This window comes from Papio anubis, chromosome 5 (genome assembly GCF_008728515.1).
Source record: "Papio anubis isolate 15944 chromosome 5, Panubis1.0, whole genome shotgun sequence".
In the NCBI taxonomy this organism is placed as follows: domain Eukaryota; kingdom Metazoa; phylum Chordata; class Mammalia; order Primates; family Cercopithecidae; genus Papio; species Papio anubis.
Genome location: NC_044980.1, coordinates 31367639 through 31393094, shown reverse-complemented (window position 1 = coordinate 31393094; position 25456 = coordinate 31367639). Strand labels below are relative to the sequence as shown.

General features: G+C 40.2%; 1 protein-coding gene across 1 annotated transcript in view; it reads left to right on the top strand.

Annotated features, from left to right (window-relative positions):
* GOLPH3 (golgi phosphoprotein 3) overlaps positions 1-25456 on the top strand; it is a 58455-nt gene that overhangs the window by 23083 nt on the left and 9916 nt on the right. The window contains exons 2-3 of the mRNA XM_003899535.3: positions 17146-17277; positions 23450-23564. Of these exons, the coding sequence (XP_003899584.1) occupies positions 17146-17277; positions 23450-23564 (247 nt within the window). The remainder of the gene's footprint in view (positions 1-17145; positions 17278-23449; positions 23565-25456) is intronic.

Below are 25456 nucleotides of genomic sequence, written 5' to 3'. Positions count from 1 at the left end.
AATGACACAGAAGAATGATGTCTCATTGTTTGTAGTGACTGCATTATAGAACATGTTATGTAATCTTATTAGACCTTTATATATTACAAAATGTAGTCATATTGTGGGTCTTCATTACTTTCTTCTTTAATGGTCTGGAAATCACATGATTACTTTTTTTTTTTTTTTTTTGAGTTGGAGTCTTGTTCTGTCACCCAGGCTGAAGTGCAGTAATGCGATCTTGGCTCACTGCAGCCTCCGCCTCCTGGGTTCACGCCATTCTCCTGCCTCAGCCTCCTGAGTAGCTGGGACTACAGGCCACCATGCCTGGCTAATTTTTTGTATTTTTAGTGGAGACCAGGTTTCACCCTGTTAGCCAGGATGGTCTTGATCTCCTGACCTCGTGATCCGCCTGCCTTGGCCTCCCAAAGTGCTGGGATTACAGGCGTGAGCCACCGCTCCTGGCCCATGATTACTTTTTTAGGTCTTTATGTTTGTGTTAGCGGATCCTTATATGTAAGGCTGTGCCTTTTTCTAGCTGGCAGCCAATACTCTTAGTTATTTCTTAATGCCTAGTGAGACTCTTCACCTTAATCTCACTTCTTAGTTGCTTTCACATCCTTTTTGCCTACCATTGTATATCTAGCATCTAGCACAATGCCTAGTATTGCACAGGTGTTTGTCTTTAGAATGAGTGAGGGAATGCCATTTTATTTATATCAGTATTATGATGATAATATTGGAATTGGAATTATTGTTTCTTTTCATTCTGTGCCTTTGTATCTTAGTCATCTTTATCACCTCTGTTTAGTAATGTCTTGGCACTCAGTAGAGTTTATTGAGTTAAAATTATGCTTGAAATATATTACTTCCAGCCAGGTATGGTGGCTCATGCCTGTAAACACTGTGGGAGACCAAGGCAGGAGGATTGCCTGAGCCCAGGAGTTTGAGACCAGCCCTGGGCAACACAGCAATACTCTGTCTCTATTTTAATAATAAAAATATATATTAAACAAATATAAACTTACTACTTCCAATAATTTTTTTTTCCCCAGAGTCTCACTCTGTCACCCAGGCTAGAGTGCAGTTGTATAATCATAGCTTACCGCAGCCTTGAACTCCTGGGCTCAAGTGATCCTCCCACCTCAGTTTATTTTGAGAATTTAAAAAATTACGGTGTTTACTTTATGCAGCATTATGCCTCAGCCTCCCAAGTGGGAATGATTTTCTGCTTTTAGAAAATAATACAGAGGCCAGTATCTAATAAATGTTATAGTGACTTGATATAAAACTTACATAGGACTTGTCAAAATGTCCTCAACTTAAAATACAGTGTGATGCAGTAGTAAAAGTGATGTATCTAGAGGCACAGCTCTGGGGCTCGAGGTAATGCTGCTCTAGAGTGTGAATGTAGTCATATTTCTTACTTTCTCTAAACCTCAGATTTTTCAAATGTAAAAAGGTGATAATATTGTACTAGGTAATTGTAGAACCTAGATGATAATTTATAAATGGCTTTGCAAACTGAAATGTTATTCTCTTGTATTAAATAAAACCTTCGTGTTTCTTACAGAAGAATAAAGGTTGTGGCTTATAGTTAGGTCTTACTAACAATATGCTGTTAAATATACTTTAAAAAACCACCAATGAAAGCCCTTAAAAATTCATTTGCTTGAGAGGCAGTGTCTGCTCACACTTTGTTTTGTACTTTCTGCTATGAAGTGATCAGTGGCAAGTGTGGAAAGAAAAAAGTGATAAGCAGTCAAGCACCCCAGTCTGAAAATCTGAAATTTGAAATGGTTCTAAAATTTGAAACCTTTTCAGTGCTGACATGATACTACAAATGGAAGATTCCATACCTGGCACACTTTGTATCATGCTCAAAACTGTTTAAAATATTGTATAAAATTACATTTGGCTATGTGTATAAGGTGTATGTGAAACACAAATGAATTTTGTATTTAGACTTAGGTCCCGTCCTTAAGGTATCTCAATATCTATATGCAAATATTCCAAAATCTAGAATCTGAAACGCTTCTCGTCCCAAGTACAGGGATACTCAACCTGTACCCTCTTCTGTTTTCAGGGGGCTGAAAGGAAGCACACCTAGATCATACATTAAATAAACAGATCTTGGAAGGCAGGACAGAAAAAGAGAGCCAGGGCTTTGGAGCTAGGTAGACCAATTTCATTTCTTGCTTTGCCTCAGTGCGTGGCAGGTCCTCTGAGCCTCAGTTCCATTATCTTGTGAAATTGGAAGAATAGTGCCTACTTTACAAGGTTTTCTAAGAATTAGAAAAAATGTACACTGAATGCTTAGCACGATTTTAACAGAGTAGATACTCAGTGTATGGTAGAGTGTGACTGTGTGCACTTTAAAAAAGGATTTGGAAGGATACATTCCAAATGTTAATGGAGATTATCTTGAAGAGGGAATGTGTGAGGGATGGAAGGGGAAGAGAAGGTAGAGACTTAATTTTCTGTCATGTATTTCTATTTGAATTTTTTTTGAAAACAAGTGAGAGTACCTGAGAAGTCCGTGTAAGTGGCCAAGAGCACTCAGTTGAAGGAATAGGCGGCTGAAGAGTAACCTGACACAGAGCCAGAGCAGGAGCTGCCAGAGCAAAGCCAGGAGAGGGGGGTTGTGGAGCCAGCAGGAGGAGGAGGAGGGAAGAGTAGTGGAGATGGACTTGCTGACGATACCTTCAAGGAGTCTGCTGTGAATGGAAAGGAGATAGGGCAGGGTTGGTCCGGGTCTGTCTCTTATGTGTGATGGTAAATGCGAGAATATTTGAAGGCCAATAGGCAGGTGCTAGTATACATGTTAGATTTTAAGGTATTTTAGGAGGGCAGGAGTTGTGAGCAAAGGTAAATGTGGAAGTAGGAGGGAATGGGTAGGATTAGCTTTAGGCAGACTGTGTACTGTAACCAGACAAAAGAGCGGGTATGTATGAAATTGAGTTTGTTGAGTTGGTTTGATTTTGTGAAGTTATCTGCTGAAAATGAGCTGAGTTTAGAGGTTTGGGGAGAATCGGGTTTTGAAATATCTGATATAGAGAGTGGTAAGAGCTCTGAGTAGGGAAACTGATTTGCTGTGTGTGTGTGTGTATATGTGTGTGTGTGTGTGTGTGTGTGTGTGTGTGGAGTCGGTTTTTCTCTTGTTACCCAGGCTGGAGTGCGATGGCATAGTGTGTGTGTGTGTGTGTGTGTGTGTGTGTGTTGAGTCGGTTTTTCTCTTGTTACCCAGGCTGGAGTGCGATGGCATAATCTCGGCTTACTATAACCTCCTCCTGGGTTCAAGCGATTCTCCTGCTTCAGCCTCCCGAGCAGCTGGGATTACAGGCATGCACCACCACGCCTGGCTAATTTTGTATTTTTAGTAGCAATGGGGTTTCACCATATTGGTCAGGCTGGTCTTGATCTCCTGATCTCAAGTTATTCATCCGCCTCGGCCTCCCAAAGTGCTGGGATTACAGGCGTGAGCCACTGTGCCCAACCCCAGTATCATTAAAGGTTTAGTTTAAGTTGGAGATAGTACATGTACTGAGATTACAATATTTTTTTACATCAGTTCAGAAACACAGGTACAGATATGGAGAAAGTGACAGTTGGATTGATCTGAGGCTGGAGTTTTGCTAGTTGAATGCAGTGGAAAACAATGGATGTGTTTAGAAAACTAGTAAGGGTGTAGTTGAAGGTAGTGTACTCTGGCCTTATTTGCCCATCTTTGAATTGAGATCAATAATAATAGCACTTAGTTCAGAAGGTTGTTGTGAAGGTTGAAATGAGCTCCCACAGTACTTAGTACTCAGAAGAGTGCTTTGCACATGGTATGTGCACAGTAACTTACTGTGCTGGGTGGGGATGAGGGAAAGAATGGAGGAGACTGGTGGGTAAAAAAGGAGAGAGGCTGAGGATTGGAATCCCCATAAGGATGATGAAAAGTTACTTGTGGATTGAATTTCCTAGTTGGATTTGGTTCTCATCGATAGGTAGTGGGTTTAAGGCTGCTGATGTCCAAGTTCCTAGGGAGTGGCAGGTAAAATCCCTGGTTTTGAGTGAAGACCATGAGAATAGAGGCCCCAGTGATCAGGGGCCTGGCTACTACTAGTGTGAAAAAACACATTCTGCGTTACAAATTGCTTAAAAGGGAACTTTTCAAACATAATCATAACTTGGTTAACACCAGTAACTTACATATGTGGATGGGGCCCAAATCCAAGCATTATTTAGTTATTTACTGGTTTTGTTACCTGTCTCAGTTTATTTGGGCTACGTAACAGAATACCATAGACCAGACATCCCTAACCTCTGGGCTGTGGGCGGGTACTGGTCTGTGGCCTGTTAGGAACTAGGTTGCACAGCAGAAGGTGAGGTGCTGGCGAGCTTTACTGCCTGAGCTCCGCCTCCTGTCAAATCAGCAGCAGCATTAGATTCTCTTAGGAGTGTGAACCCTGTTATGAACTGCGCATGTAAAGGATCTAAGGTAGGCGTTCCTTATGAGAATCTAACTAATGCCTGATGATCTGAGGTGGAACAATCGCATCCTGAAACCATCCCCCTCCCTCCTCCAGTCCGTGGAAAAAATTGTCTTGCCTGAAACCAGTCCCAGGCACCAAAAAGGTTGGGGACTAACACAGTAGACAGTGTGGCTTATAAACAACAGAATTTTTTTTTTTTTTTTTTTTTTTTTTGAGACAGAATCTCACTCTGTCACCCCAGGCTGGAGTGCAGTGGTGCAATCTCCATTCACTTCTGCCTGCCTTCTCTTGATTCTCTTGCCTCAGCCTCCCAAGTAGCTGGGATTACAGGTACACACCACCACACCTGGCTTATTTTGTATTTTTACTAGAGACAGGCTGAGACCACCAGGCTACTCTCAAACTCCTGACCTCAGGCGATCCGCCCACCTCAGCCTCCCAAAGTGCTGGGATTACAGGCATGAGCCACCGTGCCCAGCTAACAAAAGGAATTTGTTTCTTACAGTTCTGGAGTCTGGAAAGTTCAAGAACAAGAAATTGGTAAATGTGGTGTGTGGTGAGGGCCTACTTCCTGGTTGTCTTCTCATTGCATCCTCACATGGCAGAAGGGCATAGGGACTCTCTGGGGCCTCTTTTATAAGGGCACTAATTCCATTCATGAGGCTTCTGCCCTGACCTAATCACCTTCCAGAGACCCTACTGGGGGGTTAGAATCTTTTTTTTTTTTTTTTTTTTTTTTTGAGGCGGTGTTTTGCTCTTGTTGCCCAGCTGGAGTGCAATGGTGCAATGTGATCTTGGTTCACTGCAACGTCTGCCTCTCGGGTTCAAGCAATTCTCCTGCCTTAGCCTCCCAAGTAGCTGGAATTACAGGCACGTGCCACCACGTCCCGCTGATTTTGTATTTTTAGTAGAGACAGGGTTTCTCCATGTTGGTCAGGCTGGTCTCAAACTCCCGACCTCAGGTGATCCGCCTGCCTTGGCCTCCCAAAGTTCTGAGATTACAGGCATGAGCCACTGCGCCTGGCTAGAGTGCAGTGGTGTGATCTTGTCTCATTTCAAGCTCTGCCTCCCGGGTTCATACCATTCTCCTGCCTCAGCCTCCTGAGTAGCTGGGACTACAGGCGCCCGCCACCAGGTCCGGCTAATTTTTTTGTTTGTATTTTTAGTAGAGACAGGGTTTCACCATGTTAGCCAGGATGGTCTTGATCTCTTGACCTCGTGATCCGCCCGCCTCTGCCTCCCAAAGTGCTGGGATTGCAGTCGTGAGCCACCACACCCGGCCTAGAATCTTAACACAAGAGTTTAGGGGGGGACACAAACATTCAGTCTGTAGCCTTATTCTTTTGCTAATTAAAAAAAATCAGAAAGCTGAGGGCTTTCTTTAGTCATTTGAAATGCTTAAGGGGAGTTGTTGGCTTAGTTTTTTTGGTAACAGCTTTGTTGAGATTTAATTGACAATTCACTTATTTAAGTTGTACGATCCAGGAATACATGCCTGTAAACCTAGCACTTTGGAGGAAACCAAGGCAGGAGAATTGCTTGAGGCCAGGAATTTGAGACTGGCCTGGGCAACATAGTGAGATCCTATCGCTAAAAATAAAAATAAAAAACCAGGTTTTTTATTGCTGGTGCTTCCTTGTCCCAGCTACTCAGGAGGCTGAGTTGGGTAGATCATTTCAGCCCAGGACTTCAAGGTTGCAGTGAGCTATGATCAAGCCACTGCACTCTAGCCTGGGTAACAGAATGAGACCTTGTGTTTAAAAAAAAAAAAAGTCAAAGGTAACAATGAAGTGACTTCTAGTGTATTTAGAGTTGTGTATCCATCGCCATAATACATTTTAGAGCTTTTTTTTTTGAGACAGAGTCTTGCTCTGTTGCCCAGGCTGGATTGCAGTGGCGCAATCTTGGGTCACTGCAACCTCTGCCCACTGCAACCTTCACCTCCTGGGTTCAAGTGATTCTCCTGTCTCGGCCTCCTGAGTAGCTGGGATTACAGGCGCACGCCACCACGTCTGGCTAATTTTTGTATTTTTAGTAGTGATGGGGTTTCACCCTGTTGGCCAGGCTGGTTTCTAACTCCTGACCTCGTGATCCACCTGCCTTGGCCTCCCAAAGTGCTGGGATTACAGGCATGAGCCACTGCACCCAGCCAAGATGACTTCTTAGATAATCCTATGTGTTTTTATGCTCAGTTGCATCAGGAGTAATCCAATGTCTGGTTTTAGAATTTGAAGACCAGTGAGTTCGTTTGGTGACAGACCTATCTGCCCGTTGGAAATTTCCCCTACTTTTCATCTAATTTAGGGATTCTTAGCCTGGGGTCACTGGTAGAATTCAGGAAACACTTGAGGGGGGAAAAACTTTATTTTTAGTGACCTATACCTGAAAGTTAACATCTACATCAACTATAAGAAGTATTAACAGTATCTGTGAGTTTGTCACCACTAGAGAGACCAGAGATACTTTCATATTACATTACAGTTATTGCAGATTTCTCAAAATACTGTCTTTGCTCATTACTACATTGGAATTATAATAGTTATTAGATCTGCCACTAGAACTTTAATAAAGCACATATATCACAAATTCATTTTTAACATTTTGATGACTGATTTGGTTTCCTTTATAATTGTGTGCATTTTATGCACTTAAAAGACAGGATAAACACTTAATTTTCTTTTATTTATTATTTATTTATTTATTTATTTATTTATTTATTTTTTGAGACGGAGTCTGGCTCTGTTGCCCAGGCTGGAGTGCAGTGGCCGGATCTCAGCTCACTGCAAGCCCCGCCTCCCGGGTTCACGCCATTCTCCTGCCTCAGCCTCCCGAGTAGCTGGGAGTACAGGCGCCCGCCGCCTCGCCCGGCTAATTTTTTTTGTATTTTAGTAGAGACGGGGTTTCACCGTGTTAGCCAGGATGGTCTCGATCTCCTGAACTCGTGATCCGCCCGTCTCGGCCTCCCAAAGTTCTGGGATTACAGACTTGAGCCACCGCGCCCGGCCAATTTTCTTTTAATTACTAAGTTTTGGGTTAGGAGTTTGTGCCTTAGCTACTTCCAGTGGTATCTAGTGAGGTATGGGCTCTTTTCTTTTTTAAAATTATGACTTGCGGTTTTATATATATTCATTGTGTTTCATTCACTTATATTAATTACTCTTCTTGATGTTTAAATTGTCCCACTTTTAGCCTATGGAAGTTCTTTTCTCAGTTGGTTTCAGTGTTCTTTGTGATACAGCTTATTAACCTTTGAAAACTTCTTTGCTTTTTGGCAAGGCCAACACAATGTCCTGGACTCATCTTCTTGTACATTTCCTGTTTCAGACTTAGAATCAGTCATTGCTTCAAGGAATCCTGGTTTCCATCTGGTGGGGAATTGACCCCACACTGGTGTGAGTACACTGGGTGCACTCAGTGTTACTGAGTTGTCACTGCTTCTGGGACTTTTTCGTATACAGAGATACGATATATTTTCCTCAAGGGACAGAGCTGGCAAACATATTTTAGAGGAAAAACAAATCTGTTTACATGGTTTTTTGGTTCAAGTTTAACATTACAGATTTTTATTTAAATTATAGGGTTTTATATTTATCTTTTTTCTTACTGAAAATTTTGGTTCCTCAAATACTTGCATTGGCTTACTGCTTGTATTAAAACAGTTTTCAAAATAAAAATATCAGCATTACTACTAGTTGACTTGAGTTTGACTTAAAATTCCTTTGTAGTAGTTTTATTAAGAATGTGCAGTCAAAATACTGTATTCTAAAGTTAAAATAGCTTTTCTTTGTGGTTCTGTCACTAAGTGGTCTACAGTTGTTTTCATTCTTCAGGAGTTTTTTTTTTTTTCTCATTTTAGTGCGTATAATTATATTGCAAGTTGTATTCAGAAGTCTCATTTCCTTCTTTGTTCCTTCTACCTCATTCTTTTCTTCCCCCATTAGTAGTTCTTGAAAAGTTAGTTTGGAGTTTATCTTTCTGGTATTTTCTTACCAAAACTATACATATATTCATATTCTTGCCCTTCTCCTTCATACACAAGGTAATGATCTTCATACATTGTGTGCACCTTGCTTTTTACATCTTATATTCTAAAGATTGTTCTCTATCAGTCTTACGTAGAAATCTTTTATGGTTCTGTAGTATTCCACTATGTGGTAGATATATCTTAGTATATTCATCCAGTCCCTTATTGATGGATTTATGGGTTGTTTCCAAACTTTTGCTTCTACAGATAATATCACAATAACCATATGCATACACTGTTTGATGTGTGTGGGGCTGTTTCTTCAGAGTAGATTCCTTAGAAGTAGAATTGTCATGTTAAAGGGTAAATCTATGTGTGATTTTTCTAGGTCCCCAAATTTCCCTCAGTAAAAGTGATGTCATTTTGACATTCCTATCATAGTGTATGAGAGTGCCTATTTCCCTCATTTTTGCCAACTATGCTGTCAAGCTTTTGGATTTTTTTTTTTTTTTTTTTTTTTTGAGATTGAGTCTTACTCTTGCCCAGGCTGGAGTGCAGTGGTGTGATCTCGGTTCACTGCAACCTTGGCGTCCTGGGTTCAGGTGATTCTCCTGCTTCAGCCTCCTTAATAGCTGGGATTACAGGCACGCGCAACCACGCCCAGCTAATTTTTGTATTTTTAGTAGAGACAGGGTTTTACTATGTTGGCCAGGCTGGTCTCGAACTCCTGACTTCAAGTGATCCACCCACCTTACCTCCCAAAGTGCTGGGATTACAGGCGTGAGCCACTGCACCTGGCCAAGCTTTTGGATTTTTGCCAGTCTGATATGTAAGCGTGATAACATGTAGTTTAAAAAAAAAAAAGGGGGTGAGGGGCCAGACGTGGTGGCTCATGCCTGGGAGGCCGAGGCGGGCAGATCACGAGGTCAGGAGGTTGAGACCAGCTTGGCCAATGTAGTAAAACCCCATCTGTACTAAAAATAGAAAAATCAGCCAGGCGTGGTGGCACATGTCCATAGTCCGGGCTACTTGGGAGGCTGAGGCAGGAGAATCACTTGAACCCGGGAGGTTGAGGTTGCAATGAGCTGAGATAGTGCCACTGCACTCCAGCCTGGTAACAGAGCGAGACTCTGTCTCAATTGAAAAAAAAAAAAAGGTAAAATATGCATAACATAAAATTGACCACTTAAAACATTTTTAAGTGTACAGTTTAATGGCATTAAGTAGATTCACTCTGTGCCGTCATCACCACTATCCCTCTCCGGAATTTCTGTATCATTTCTTTTTCTTTTTTTCTTTTTTTTTTTTGAGAGGGAGTCTTGTTCTGTCACCAAGGCTGGAGTGCAGTGGCACGAACTCAATTCACTGCAAACTCTGCCTCTCAGGTTCATGCCATTCTCCTGTCTCAGTCTCCCGAGTAGCTGGAACTACAGGAACCTGCCACCACACCCGGCTAAATTTTGTACTTTTAGTAGAAACGGGGTTTCACCGTGTTAGCCAGGATGGTCTCGATCTCCTGACCTTGTGATCTGCCCGCCTCGGCCTCCCAAAGTGCTAGGATTACAGGCAGAAGCCACTGCGCCCGGCCTCTTCTCTGTCATTTCATACCAAAACTCTACCCATTAAACAATAGCTACTATTGCCTTCTATCCACAGCCCCTGGGAACCACTGTCTCTGTGAATTTGACTATTCTAGGTACCTCATGTATGTGGAATCATAGAGTATTTTGTCTTTTCATGACTGGCTAATTTCACTTAGCATAATGTCTTCAGAGTTCATCCATGTTTTGTAGCTATGTATCAGAATTTTACATAGATCTGTGTATCAGAATTTAAATTTTTAAGGCTGAATAATGTTTTCTTGTATGCATATACTACTGCATTTTATTTATCCAAATTCATGGTTGATATATACATGTTTTGCCTTTTTTTTTAATTAGGTGGGATTCTTTTTGCTATTAAGGTCTCATGTATTTTAAATGTGTATTTTTATTGTGAATGATAAAGCATCTTTTGGTATGTTTTAGTAATTTCCATTCTTTTGTGAACTTCATCATCTGTTACCTTTTAAAAAATTGAATATTTCAAAATATATATATTTTTTGAGACAGGATCTTGCTTTGTTACCCAGGTTAGAGTGCATTAGTGCAATTATAGCTCATTGCAGCCTCAATCTCCCAGGCTCAAGGCCTCCCGAGTAGCTGTCTACAGGCATGTCTACAGGCATGTGCTATCACACCCAGCTAATTTTAAAACATTTTTTGTAGAGACGGCTCTTTCTATGTTACCAGGCTGGTCTGAAACTCCTGGCCCAGGTGATCCTCCTGCCTTAGCCTCCCAAAGTGCTGGGATTACAGGTGTAAGCCATTGTGCCTGGCCTCAAAATATTTTTTTTAAAAAAAGCTTTTCTTAATTTTTAGGAACTAATTGTATACTAGAGATTTATTTGTGATATAAGTGACTTTGCCATGATTTTTGCCCTGCAAACTTTACCAAAAAAATGTGTAGTCTCTTTTATTGCTCGTAGATTTTGAGAATAGCTGGGAAGTTTTTTCTTCCACTCCCAGATTATAAAGGTTTTCCCTCCTATTTTGTCTTCTAGTACTTAACATTATTTCACTTTACATTTCAGCCTCTGATCCATGTGGAATTTATATTGATGTATAATCAGGAATTTGATCCAATTATGTTTTTCCTAATGGCTATCCGGTTGTCCCAACAAATTTGATTAAAATGTTCTTCTTTCCGTGGTACCTTGATTTGTGATGACATTTTTGTCATGTACAGATTGAGAATCCTAAATTCGAAAATCTGAAATTGGAAATGCTCTAGTATCTAAAACTTTTTCAGCACCAGCATGACAAAGAAAATCCTCATTGGAACCTTTTGTTTTTCAGATTTTCGGATTTGGGTATAATGCAAATATTCCAAAATGTGAAAAAAAATCTTAACTCCATAACACTTCCAGTCCCAAGCATTTTGGATAAGGGATACTCAACCTGTATTTGATTTCAGTATGTTCTTGGGTCTATTTCTGGAATTTATTCTGTTGGTCTGTCTATTCATGTGCCAGTGTGATATCATTTTAATTTTAGAGACTTTTAAATCTGTTTTAGTATCTAGTAAGACAGCTTTCATTTCTGTTCCCTACATATTGATATCTCCCCAAGTTTTCCTGGCTATTCTTTTTTTTTCTTTAGAAACTTTTATTTTTAACTTGTGTAGCTCCAAGGAAAATCTGTTGCTATTTTTATTGGGATATTAAATTTATTAGTTAACTTAGGAAGAACTGGTAATAATGCTGAGACTTTGTATATAAGAATGAAATATCTTTCTATTAATTCAAGTCTGTTTTTAAGTCTTTCAGGAGACTTTTAAACTTTTCTTCATATAGGTTTTGCCTTGATGTTTTTTGTTCTTTTTGTTTCTGTTGTAAAGGTCTTTTCAATTATATTTTAACTTTTTAGTATTTCAACGTGTGTATTTTGTTTGTATATGACAGCTGATGTTTAATTTTATATAAGCTGGCTACTTTACAAAACTCGTATTTATAGTGATTTTTCCATTTACTCTCATGAGTTTTCTAAATGTCCAACAATATCACCAGGAAATGCAGTTTTACTACTACTTTTTTTTTTTTTTTTTTTTTTCCTTGAGACGGAATCTCACTTTGTTGCCGAGGCTTAAGGGCAGTGGCTCACTGCAGCCTCTGCCTCCTGGTTTCTAGCAATTCTCCTGCCTCAGCCTCCTGAGTAGCTGCTATTACAGGCATGTGCCACCACACCTGGCTAATTTTTCTAGTTTTAGTAGAGATGGGGTTTTGCTGCCTTGGCCAGGCTGGTCTTGAACTCCAGACCTCAGGTGATCTGCTCACCTCGGCCTCCCAAAGTGCTGAGATTACAGGAGTGAGCCACAGTGCCCAGTCTTACTACTTCTTTAACAGTTCTTATATCTCTAGATGCTTTTTCTTGTCTAGTCTTTTTTTTTTTTTTTTTTGGAGACGGAGTCTTGCTCTGTTGCCCAGGCTGGAGCGTAGTGGCTGCTCCAGAGTAGCTGGGACTACAGGCGCACGCCACTACACCTGGCTAATTTTTTTGTATTTTTAGTGGAGACAGGGTTTCACCATGTTAGCCAGGATGGTCTTGATCTTCTGACCTCGTGATGTGCCCGCCTCGGGCGGCCTCCCAAAGTGCTGGGATTACAGGCGTGAGCCACCGTGCCCAGCCAATTGGCTAGTCTTTTTAATCTGCTTTTACCTGAAGTCACCTTCATTCTCTTGATTAGTTATTTTTGTCAAGAACTTTTCGAGTCTTAATTATTGACACAATCCAAATTTCATGTAAGATTTCAGAAGTGACTTTATAGAATTTTTTTTTGTAACAGCTCTGAGATATAATTCATATGCCATACAATTCAGTCATTTGAAGTGTACAATTCAAGGTTTTTAATGTATTTACAGATTTGTACAACCATCACCATAATCAATTTTAGAATATTTTTATCACTTCCAAAAGAAAGCTCATACCCTTTAGCCATTACCTCCCCCTTTTCCCATTTTGCCAGCCCTGGGCACCCACTATGTTAATTATCTTACTGCGTAACAAAACATAGCAGCTTAAAACAACAAACATGCTGTTCTGTGTGTGTGCCTGTCTTTCTGCCTCTCTGTATGTCTTGGTTTGCCTCACATTGCATCCTCTCTCATTTCTACTCTGCATATATCTTGTTTTCCTTTCTGTTACCTTCATTCTTTGCATTTGTACCCAATGGCCAGTAGCTTCTGAATCCACACAACCAGTACAGCACCAGTGCATGCCCATGTAACTGATTCAGTATGGCAAGTTCAGATACTCAGGAGGGAGACTTAATTTGTTCATCCTGGTCCAGTTAGATTTGGCAAGTACAATCACCTTTCTTTTTTTCATGTTTTCATTTTTTTGAGATGCAGTTTCTTGTTGCCCAGGCTGGGGTGCAATGATGCAATCTCAGCTGCAAACCTCCTGCCTCCCTGGGTTCAGCCTTCTCCTGCACCTCAGCCTTCACGTTATGTAGCTGGGATTACAGGAATCTCGCCCTGCATGAGGATAATTTGTATTTTGTTTTGTTTTTGTTTTGAGCCAGTCTTGCTCTATCTCAGGCTGGAGTCATTTAGGCCATCTGGAAACACTTTCTGAAGCTCTGCCTCGACTTGGGATTTTTAAAGGCTAGTTTTCATGGGGTGGGAGTATTCCTGCAGCCCAGGCTGTTAAAGAGTATGCTGTAAGTTAAGATGGCCGAGATATCAGGAAAGTTCAAGGCCTTTGAGTTTATTCCCTTTTTTTTTTTGCTTTTTAGATTATTTCACCATGTTTTTAGATTTTGTTTTGTTTTTAGATTGTTTTTGTGTTTTGTGATAATGATGTGATCAGTATATTTTGTATATATTTTTTTTGTACGCAGTATTTTTCAACTAAAAGACCATAAGAGGTGTATCAAGGGAGATGAACATTTTATAGTATAAAATATAATTTTTTATATATTTTTTTGTAATACAAACCTATGATATACATATGTATTAGTATTTATATAATTTCAAAATAAGACTACACTTTAGATCAAGCTTGTCGGCCACAGGTGGCCCACGACTTTGAATCTGGTCCAACACAAATTTGTAAACTTTCTTAAAACATGAGTTTTTTTTGTTGTTGTTTTCTTTTGGCTCATTGGCTGTCATTAGGTAGTGAGTATATTTTTTATGTGTGACCAAGATAATAAATTCTTCCAATGCCAATTTGGGGAAGCCAAAAGAGTGGACATTTCTGCTTTAGATAATATAATTTTTTATCTGTTTCTTATGTGGAATATATATTGTGAGCATTTTCCCATGTTGTAAATGCTTTTAATAACATATAAGGAAGGTCTTATACTTCTGTTTATATCCCTCTTACGATCTTTTTACAAAATATTTTTATTACATTTCATTTTGGGTCGCCAAAATGAGTTCCTTCTTAACAAAAAGCTTTTGGGTAAGTAGGCACTTAAGAGCAGAACAGTATCTTTTAACTCGAATGGTGGGAACTCTTCTCAGTGTTTGCAGTTTTAGGGGACTTAATAAACAATACCCTTTTCTACCATTCAAATTGAGCCACTTAAAAGAATAAAGGGAGTCAGGCAGATGGAGATCTGGTAGTATATGGCCCAGCCCTACTTGGGATGTCTCTGCCCTCTCCCAACCTTATATTTTAGAACATGGGAACTAATTATGACTACAATCATAAGCTGTTTGATACTGCCAGTTACTAACCTTCCCCACATATTTTATCCTTTTTTTTTTTTTTGAGATAGGGTCTCACTCCTGTCATCCAGACTGGAGTGCAGTGTCATGATCATGGCTTACTGCAGCCTCAACTTCCTGAGCTCAGGTGATTCTCCCACCTCAGCCTTCCAAGTAGCTGGGACCACAGTAGGGTGCCACCATGCCTGACTAATTTTTGTATTTTTTTTGTAGAGACGAGGTTTCACCATGTTGGCCAGGTTGGTCTGGAACTCCTGGGCTCAAGCAATCCACCTGCCTCTGCCTCCCAAAGTGCTGGGATTACAGGTGTATGTCACTGTGTGCCTGGCCACATTCTGGTTAATTTTTGATCCTGCTTTTGCAACGTGGATTTTAGCAGGAGGGTGTCAACATACTGGACTTCTCTGTTGCTTGGTGTGTCTTTGTTGGCTTCATTTATGTTTGGAATATTGCTGACGAGTCCCAGAAGCTGTGGTACAGAACTGTCCATTCCCATTCTTCTACTTTCCCATGTGAATCCAATTCTGTTTAAGCCTGTGTCTTTCAGTGATGATGCCTAAAGCCATTCACTAAATTTAGATCTCTGAAGTCTGTTATTAAAGACCCCATTTTGCTAATATCTCTGGGTATGCCATTAAAGGAGCATTTGAGATTGAGACATATTTTAGTTCTCTGCTATCAAATGTAAGCTTCCAGGTACTGTTCAGCTGGAGTTTGCAGGCTATAGGGCTGTTCACGTCCATTATTGCTTTATGAGGTGTTCTTTGTTGTTTACAGTTTGTAGAGGCTCACTTAGGAACTCTGTCTATATGTCCCGGCCAGTCAAAGCCAGATATCTGTAACTTTAATTTCATGTGGAATTCATTCTCAGGCTTCGTAGGGCTTTAATTTCATGGATACAGAAGCCACACATTTTACCTAACCTCTATAAACTACTGGTATTATTAGCCACTTTGCTAAATCTCTGCTGATCTTCATTTGATCAGGCCCCAACACTAATTTTAAAATGATTCCCTAAAATCCAGTCAGTGTCTGCTTCTTCTACCTCACATTTAAATTGATCTCTTAACACTCATGTTTTTGTTTATCCCCTTGTGCCTCCTTTAATCTAAATTGTTATTTTTCCAAAGGTCACATTCTCAGAAGTGGTGGCTTAGTGAGGCGAATTTAACTCCTTGTATCAAAAATGAAGTTTGATGGACCTCAGTGGTCAGTCATCTTCTGAAATACAAGCTCACTACTCTGGCCTGGCAAACTGCCAGGACTGACCTTGGAAAAGTGCCAGAGGTGAGGGCCAGGCCTTCCTAATCCTGGGCCCTCCATTCTTCAGAGATTCAGTTGGCCTGTTCTACCAAAATTATGTTACCTGTTCTGAGCCTTAATGAGAATTATTTATAGCTTCTGCTGTCTCATGAGAACTGGGTATGTTAAATTGATAGCTGGCAACCCTCCTGCCAAGATTTGTGGGTTTATAATTTGAACAACTCCAGTTATTTGCTGTTACAGTGCCCTGACCTCATCTGGTGATGTCTGCTTGACCAGTATCCCATATCTCTAGATGTCTATCAACCTCCTTATGTCTGGCTGTTCTTCCGCCATGGATGCTGCCCTTACATTGTCTCTTGGGGCCGATCTGATTGTTATACTGTTTATTATTTAGAATTTTAGGCATATAGCCATCCGTTTGTTTGTGGGCCCATATGTGTTTTTCTAATATATTCTTACAAAATTAACAGTGTGTGTATTTAAGACACAATGTCTCACAGTTTCGCCCAGGCTGCAGTGTGTCAGTGTAATCATTGCTCACTGTAGCCTTGAACTCTTGGACACAGTGGTCCTCCTGCCTTAGCCTCCTTAGTAGCTGGGACTACAGGTGTGTACCACCATACCTGGCTAATTGATTTTTTTTTTATAGAAACAGGATCTCACTATGTTGTCCAGGCTGGTCTCAAACTCCTGGGCTCAAGCCATCGTCTTGGCTCCGCCTCCCAAAGCACTCGGATTAACCTTGTGGTTTTATCCTAAACAGCAATAAATGGATGGTATTCTAATTCTCGGTGAAGCTAAATTGGCTAGGTTGCCTTTCCCTGAGCTTCTTAACTTGTCCACATATAATAAATCACTATAATCGGAGATTAACTGAGTATTCCTTGGAGTTTGCAGGGTTCTGAAAGAACCTAATAAACACAGCTTAGTGAAATGTGAGTTATATTTCTAAACTTTTGACCTCTAAAGTTATTTGTTGTTTGTATATAAGTGGTGGAAAGATAAGCCCCTGAAAATTATCGATTAATAATTTATGTTAATTGTATTTTTTCAGTATGTTATTATAGAAATACAAGAAAGGTAAAAGGCACCAAATAGGACTTTGGCTGAGAATATTTGTTTTTGACTGTGAATTCAAGGTAAATTAGCTATTTTGTTTTATTTCTTCTTTTTTTTAACAGGGTTACACATCATTTTGGAATGACTGTATATCATCTGGATTACGTGGCTGTATGTTAATTGAATTAGCATTGAGAGGAAGGTTACAACTAGAGGCTTGTGGAATGAGACGTAAAAGTCTATTAACAAGAAAGGTAAGAGGAGTGCTGAGTAACTTTCTTTTTAAAGAGGTTGTACTACTTAAAATGTATGCTTTTACTAATAGCTTTCAAAAATGAAAACGGAAGTTGATATTAAAGTTGTCTTTATTCAATTGTATTTCCATATCTTTTTTGCATTCTTGGTTTTCTGGTTCTTTGTACTTACAATGAGTAATGTAATTCATTATTAAGGTAATTGGCCACTGGATCTTACATCTTCAGAAAGATTTTAGACTTCATTTGCTGCTTTTAAAAGCCATAGTTTTGAAAGATTTGACATTAAAAACTCAAAAGTGTTACTGTGCAGTTTATGCATAGGCTATTGATCTTTTCATCAGATTATGAGTACTTTTCAGATACCTGTCTGTGAAGGTCTGTGTAGGTGCTTCTCTGGTATAATAGAAGTAATTTAACTTAAACCTCAATCTCAAATATTCAAGACTGATTTTCTTCCGGTTTGTCATTGTGTTTCTTGAGCATGGTGTTTCAAAACTAGTTTTTTTCCTCAATCAGTGTCCTAATGAATCTAAAAGTTTTAGGTCAGAGCTGAACACTTCTTGATTGATAAGCTATAGAGAATAATAGTTCTGTAGGGAAGAACACCATTCACGCTTTTTTTTTTTTTTTTTTTTTTTTTGGGAGACAGAGTCTTGCTCTGTCACCCAGGCTGGAGTGCAGTGGCGTGATCTCAGCTTACTGCAACCCCTGCTTCCCTGGTTCAAGTGATTTTCTTGTCTCAGCCTCCCAAGTAGCTGGGACTACAGGCGTCTGCTGCCACACCCAGCTAATTTTTGTATGTTTTGTAGAGGGTTTCGCCATGTTGCCTGGGCTGCTTTCAAATTCCTGGGCTCAAGTGGTCCGCTCGCCGTGGGCCTCCCAAAGTACTAGGATTACAAGTGTGAGCTACCATGCCCAGCCCATTGTTTTCTAGTATATAGAGTTGCTGTTCGAATCTGGTGCCCTTCTGATTTTCTTTTCCCTTTTTTTTTGGATACGGTGTCTCACACCATTTCCCGGGCTGGAGGGTGGTTGGTATGATCTTGGTTCACTGCAACCTCTGCCTTCCAAGTAGCTGGGACTACATAGGTATGTGCCATCATGCCTGGCTAATTTTTTTTTTTTTTTGACACCAAGTGTCGCTCTGTCACCCAGGCCAGAGTGCAGTTGGTGCCATCTCAGCTCACTGCAATCTCCGCCTCCCGGATTCAAGCGATTCTCCTGCTCCAGCCTCCCTAGTAGCTGGGACTACAGGCATGCACCACCACACCCGGCCAATTTTTTTTTTTTTTGTATTTTTAGTAGAGATGGGGTTTCACCATATTGGTCAGGCTGGTCTCGAACTCTTGACCTCAAATGATCCACCTGCCTCCCAAAGTGCTGAGATTTCAGGCGTGAGCCACTGCGCCCAGCCTCCGGGCTAATTTTTTGAAAACATTTTTGTTAGAGATAAGGTCTTACTTTATTGTCCAGGCTGGTCTTGAACGCTTGGGTTCAAGTGATCCTCATGCCTTGGTCTCGCAAAGAGCTGGGATTACGGGTGTGAGCCAGTGTGCCAGGGCTCCTTCTGATTTTTCAATCTTATTGTTATTTTTTTTTCCTCTAGAAGCATTTGGAATCTTCTGTTATCCTTGTAGGTGTTCTGAAATTGTACGATATGCTTTAATGTGGGTCATTTTAAATTCATTATGCATTAATTTTTTCAGTCTGGAAATGTGTATATTTTGGTTTTGAAAACTTGTATTTCTCATGTCTTTTGCCCTCTATTTTTCTAGAACTCTAAATTGGATATGGACTTCTTGACTACTATTTTTTTTTTTTTTTTTGAGACGGAGTCTCACTCTGTAGCCCAGGCTGGAGCACAGTGGCACGATCTTGGCTCACTGCAAGCTCCGCCTTCCAGGTTCACACCATTCTCCTGCCTCAGCCTCCCGAGTAGCTGGGACTACCTTGGCTACTCTTAAAGAGTTGTCTTCTAACCTTTCTGTTGAGATTTTATTGTGGCTCTTGTGTTTTTGATTTCCATGAGCTTCCTTTTTAAAAAATCGTAGTTTGTTTTATGGGTGTAATACCTTCTTTTAGACTTCTGGGGATATCACACGTTTTTTGAAAATTTCCTTCGTCTGTATTATAGCTGTTTCTTCAGAGTTCTTATTTTCTCTTTTGGGTCTCTTCTGTGTTGGAAGCTTTCTTTCACATGTTATCCTTGATTATCTATTTATATTTAGGAATGTCTCCCGTCCCCCCAAAAAAAGAAGCTAAATAAAAATTACATGTTTGAATAGAACATGTTTATTTGTGAACCACACCTACTACTGAATTTTTAAAAGAAATTTAGAACTAACTCGAGTCACTGACAAGTTGTAAGCAGAAGCAGTGGAATGCCATGGTAAGATTTCCCTGTTAGAAAGATCAGTGAGGAGAATGGATTGAAAAGGCTAAAACTAGTTTAGGGAAATTAGTTAAGAGGCTTATCTTAATCCAAGTGAAAAACAACCTGATTAGGCAGACCAGAATATAGTTGTCCCTCAGTATCTGTGGGCAATTGGTTCTAGGACTCCCCTCAAATATCAAAATCTGTGGATGCTCAAGTTTCTTATATAAAATTTTATAGTGTGTGCATATAACCTATGCACATCCTCTCCTATACTTTATATCATCCCCAGATGACTTACAATACCTAATACAGTGTAAATGCTGTGTAAACAATTGTTACACTGTGTTTTTAAATTTGTATTATTTTTCCTGAATATTTTTGATCCTCAGTTGGTAGCATCTGTAGATATGGAAGGCTGACTATAATGGCAAGGTGATGGAAAAAAAGTGATATATTTGAGGGAGATTTAGGGGACAGAACTTCATAAGAAAAAGTGATTCACCTGTACCCAGGCTCTGGTGTCCCTGACATAAGATCCGTTGCAAACGGATGTGCGTGGGCAAGCTCTGAGGCCAAATTGCAATAAATAAAAGGAATGAGTGGGATGTAAGAAGTGGTGGCATGGCCACAATATTTAGATGTAACTTTTTCTCTTGAGGCTCTGCTTTATTTTCTTGTGCTCTCTGACCCTTTACTGAAAGCATGGTCTAGAATAGCACTGTTTGATAGAACTTTGTTTGATGATGAAAATGGTCTGTATGTTCAATATGGTAGCTGCTAGCTACATACATCTATGAGCCAGACACTTAAGCACTTGAAATTTGACTACTGCACATTGACATATGGTGTTAATAAAAACATACACTGAATACACTGGATTTTTGGTTTTAGTATGGAAAAATATATTAAATACCTTAATTTAAAAATACTTATTGTATGTTAATATTTTGGTTGTATTTGGTTAAATCAAAATATTAAAATTAATTTTGCCTTTTTTTCCTTCTAAAATATAACTACTAGAAAATTTAAGAATAGATTTGTGGCTTGTATTGTGTTTTTATATTTCGACTGGTCATGATGTCACAGAGGTAGATACTGTATGTATATTTTAATTTTTTATAAATTGACAAAGTAAAGGACACTTTGAGGACAAGTTTAAGAGAGGACTATCACATTTTAAAAGTAACGTTAAATTGGCTGCGCACGGTGGCTCATGCCTGTAATTCCAGAACTTTGGGAGGACGAGGTGGGCAGATCACAAGGTCAGGAGTTGAAGACCAGCCTGGCCAACTTGATGAAACTCTCTACTAAATACAAAATATTACTAAAAATACAAAAATTAGCCGAGTGTGTTGGTGTGCGCCTGTAATCCCAGCTATTTGGGAGTCTGAGGCAGGATAATTGCTGGAACCCAGGAGGTGGAGGTTGCAGTGAGCTGAGATCGCACCATTGCACTCTAGGCTGGGCAACAGAGCGAGACTCCATCTCAAAAAAATAAAAAGTAATGTTAAATTTTATAACATTTAAAGAGCTAACATTATAAAATAATACAATGGATTTAATTTTGATATTGTGGAATTTTATCTAGAAATTTATAGCTTAGCCAACAACGTGAATGAAGGCTATAGGGATCTAATACTTGTCTAAAGCAGTGTAACATTTTCCCTTCCATCCCTCCCTCTGGATTTTTCCACTTTTAAAATGGATTCTATATCTCAATGTAGCTTTTTTTTAGAAACAGAGTTTTGTTCTTGTCACCCAGGCTGGAGTGCAATGGTGCAATCTTGGGTCACTGCAACCTCCACCTCCCGGGTTCAAGCGATTCTCCTGCCTCAGCCTCCCGAGTAGCTGGGTTTACAGGTGTGTGCCACCACGCCTGGCTAATTTTTGTATTATTAGTAGAGACCAGGTTTCACCATGTTGGCCAGGCTGGTCTCTAACTCCTGACCTCAGGTGATCCACCCACCTTGGCCTCCCAAAGTGCTGGGATTATAGAAGTGAACCACCGCCCCCAGCCTCAGCGTAGCTTTTTTTAAAAAAGTTGCAGTATTTAAAAAATTTATGTAATCAAAGCTATTGATAATTTCTTTAAGCTTTCTGCTAGTGGGGACAATTTTTAAAGAAACCTTTCAGGACCAGGTGCAGTGGCTCATGCCTGTAATCCCAACACTTTGGGCGGCCGAGGTAGGTGGATTACCTGAGGTTGGGAGTTCGAGACCAGCCTGACCAACTTGGAGAAATCCCGTCCCTACTAAAAATACAAAATTAGCCAGGCGTGGTGGTGCGTGCCTATTATTCCAGCTACTCGGGAGGCTGAGGCAGCAGAATCGCCTGTACTGGGGAGGTGGAGGTTTGCAGTGAGCCGAGACTGCACCACTGTACTCCAGCCTGTGTGACAAGAGCAAAACTCCGTTTCCAGAAAAAAGGAACCAAGAAACCTTTCTTACCTCTAAAATTATATTTCCTATTTAAATCTTTATCTTTTATTGCAATATAAGCTCAGAAGAGCCAAGTCTTAATTTTTGCTCCTAATTTGTTAGCCAGTTTTAATGACATTTATTTAAAAATTCGTTTCTTCACTGATGTGAAATACCACCTTTATAATATAAGGTTGAATACCCTATGTCTGAAATGCTTGAGAACAGAAATGTTTAAGATTTTGGAATTTTTTGGATTTTGGAATATTTTATTATACTTAAGCATTCCTGACCTGAAAATTTAAAATCCAGAATGTTCCAATGGATGCATGTTGGTGCTCAAAAAGTTTCAGATTTTGAAGGAGTTCGGATTTTCAAATTAGGGATGTTCAACCTGTACTGAATTCTTAACTATAGTTTAGTCTTATTTTTGGAACTAATAATAATGCTTAAATGAATTTCTGGATCACATAGTCCAAGGTTCACTGATGAAAAGAGTCAGTGAGTATAAACTGTCCTAGCATGTTGCTTTACTAATTATTGCACAGTAGTTGTTTTTTTTTTTTTCGGGAGGGCGGGGGACGGAGTTTTCCTCTTGTTGCCCAGGCTAGAGTGCAGTGGCACGATCTCGGCCCACTGCAACCTCCGCCTCCTGGGTTCAAGCAATTCTCCTACCTCAACCTCCATAGTAGCTGGGATTAAGGTACCCACCACCATGCCCAGCTAATTTTTTGTGTTTTTAGTAGAGATGGGGTTTCATCATTTTGGCCAGGCTGGTCTTGAACTCCTGACCTCAGGAGATCCACTTGCCTTGGCCTCCCAAAGTGCTTGGATTACAGGAATGAGCCACCATGCCCGGCTAGTAGCTTTCTTTTCTTTTCCCTTTGAGACAGAGTCTCACTCTGTCATCCAGGCTGGAGTACAGTGGCGTGATCTTGGCTTACTGCAACCTCTGCCTCCTGGGTTCGAATGACTCTCCCACCTCAGCTACCTGAGTAGCTGGGATTACAGGTGTGCACCACCACACCTGGCTAATTTTTGTATTTTTAGTAGAGACAGGGTTTCGCCATGTGGGGCCAGGCTGGTATTGAACTCCTGGCTTCAAGTGATCCGCTTGCCTCAGCCTCCCCCTGGGATTCAGGCATGAGCTACTGAGTCCAGCCAGTTTTCATTCATTATTATGTCTAATCTGGTTAGGTTAAGTATTGGATTTCCTTAACATAAAAGTACTTTAAAATCTGAACTTTGATATTACATGAACGCTTGAGGCTTTAAGCATAATGAATTATTTATATAATTGTTTAGTTTTCATTTAATGAGATCAAGTCAGAAAAGGCATCAGTGCATCTTTTCATTCTTTTTGCTTTCTTTTTAGGTAATCTGTAAGTCGGATGCTCCAACAGGGGATGTTCTTCTTGATGAAGCTCTGAAGCATGTTAAGGAAACTCAGCCTCCAGAAACGGTCCAGAACTGGATTGAATTACTTAGTGGTAAGCTTCTGTGAATAAACCAAAAACCAATTTCTGTTTAAAAGATTATGTAAAAGTTTAAATCCTTTAGAAAGGAACTATACAACATAGCCAGAAGCGTGTTTAGTTATTTAGGCACACTTGAAAGTTATCAGTCATAGAGTGAAGAAGTAATGGTTTTTATAAAATTTCATTCTCTTTAACAATACTGAATAGATACAGAATGAGAAGGTAATATTCTTTTCTTAGAGCTCCTGTGTTCTTTATCAAAATTACCACACGCTACCTTAATCTGGATAGGCTAGGTTAAGCTGTGGTGGTAACAAACCCCAAAACCTCAGTTGCTTAAAACAACCATTCATTTCTCATTCAGGCTGTCATTCAGTCACAGGCTACCTCATCCTCACTCTGGCAGCCAGGCAGACGGAGCCACCACCACCTGGAGCAGCATCAGTCACTGTCATGAAAGGAGGAATAGCATAGCACATCACTCTGGCTTTTAAGTTTCTAATTATAAATGACATGTGGTTGACATTTCATTGATCAGGGCAAATCACACAGTCTCCCCTAACTTCAAGGAGACAGGGAAGTGCAAACTTAGGGAGGAGTATGTGAAAAGTTTGGTTGATAGCGTGGAGGACTATGACATTTATATTAAAGTTATCTGTATATTAACATGATGTGAGTTTTCTTATAGATAAGCAGGATTTCTAAAAGTCCTATTATGGGGATATTCTGTCAGTAAAAGAGGTTTTTTTAGGGGTTGGGGGACTAGTCAAGTGAAGCAGTGTGAGTGGGAGGGAACAAAGAAATCTAACTGTGATCAGTTAGCTGTAATTAACTGCTATACTTGGACCAGCTGATTTTGTTTATACATAAATATTTTTCTTTTTAAGAGACACGGTCTCACTCTGTTGCCTAGGCTGGAGTGCAGTGGCATGATCCTAACTCACTGTAACCTTGAACTAACTCCTGGGCTCAAGTGATCTACAGCCTCTGCCTCAGCCTCTGGAGTAGCTAAAACTACAGGTGTGTGCCACCATGCCTCGCTAGGTTTTTTCAAATTTTATTTTTTGGCTAGGCATGGTGGCTCATGCCTGTAATCCCAGTACCTTGGGGGGCTGAGGTGGGTGAATCTCCTGAGCTCAGGAGTTCCAAGACCAGCCTGGACAACCTGGTGAAACCCTGTTTTTACCAAAAAATACAGAACATTAGCCAGATGTAGTGGCACATGCCTGTGGTCCCAGCTACTTGGGAAGCTGAGGTGGGAGAATTGCTTGAGCCTAGGAGACAGAGGTTGCAGTGAGCCAAGATAATGGCACTGCACTCCAGCCTGGGTGACAGAGTAAGACCCCATCTCAAGAAAAAAATTATTTTTTGTAGAGATAGGACCTTGCTGCGTTGCTCAGGGTTGTCTTGAGCTCCTGGCCTCAAGTGGTGCTCCGTCGAGGCTTCCCTGAGCGCTGGGACTGTAAGCATGAGTCTCCATGCTCAGCCTGTATTTATTTGTTTATTTAAAAATTAAGTACACACCATTTTTAGCTAACAGGGCAATAATGGGCACTTCACACTTAGGGTAAGGTTCATTCTTTTTTCTTATTGGTAGAGAACATAAACGTATTCTTGATAAATTTGCATTTTTGTTGGATAACCCTCTTGTAGCTCTAATTTTCCTTTTTATCTCATTGAGTGAGAGTAACTCTGACTTACACTTTTCCCCCCTTTATGCTTATTAGAGTTGTCTTCAGTTGTAATTTCTTTTGCAAGAATCTTTTAAAATTACTTTGCCCATTTGATGAGGGCTTGTTTGGTTAAAACTAGATGATATTACCTGCAAATTCACTTAATTATCACAAATACCCATCACATTGTCAGTGCTTTCTGAGTTAGCCTCTCATGTATGCCTATTAGTG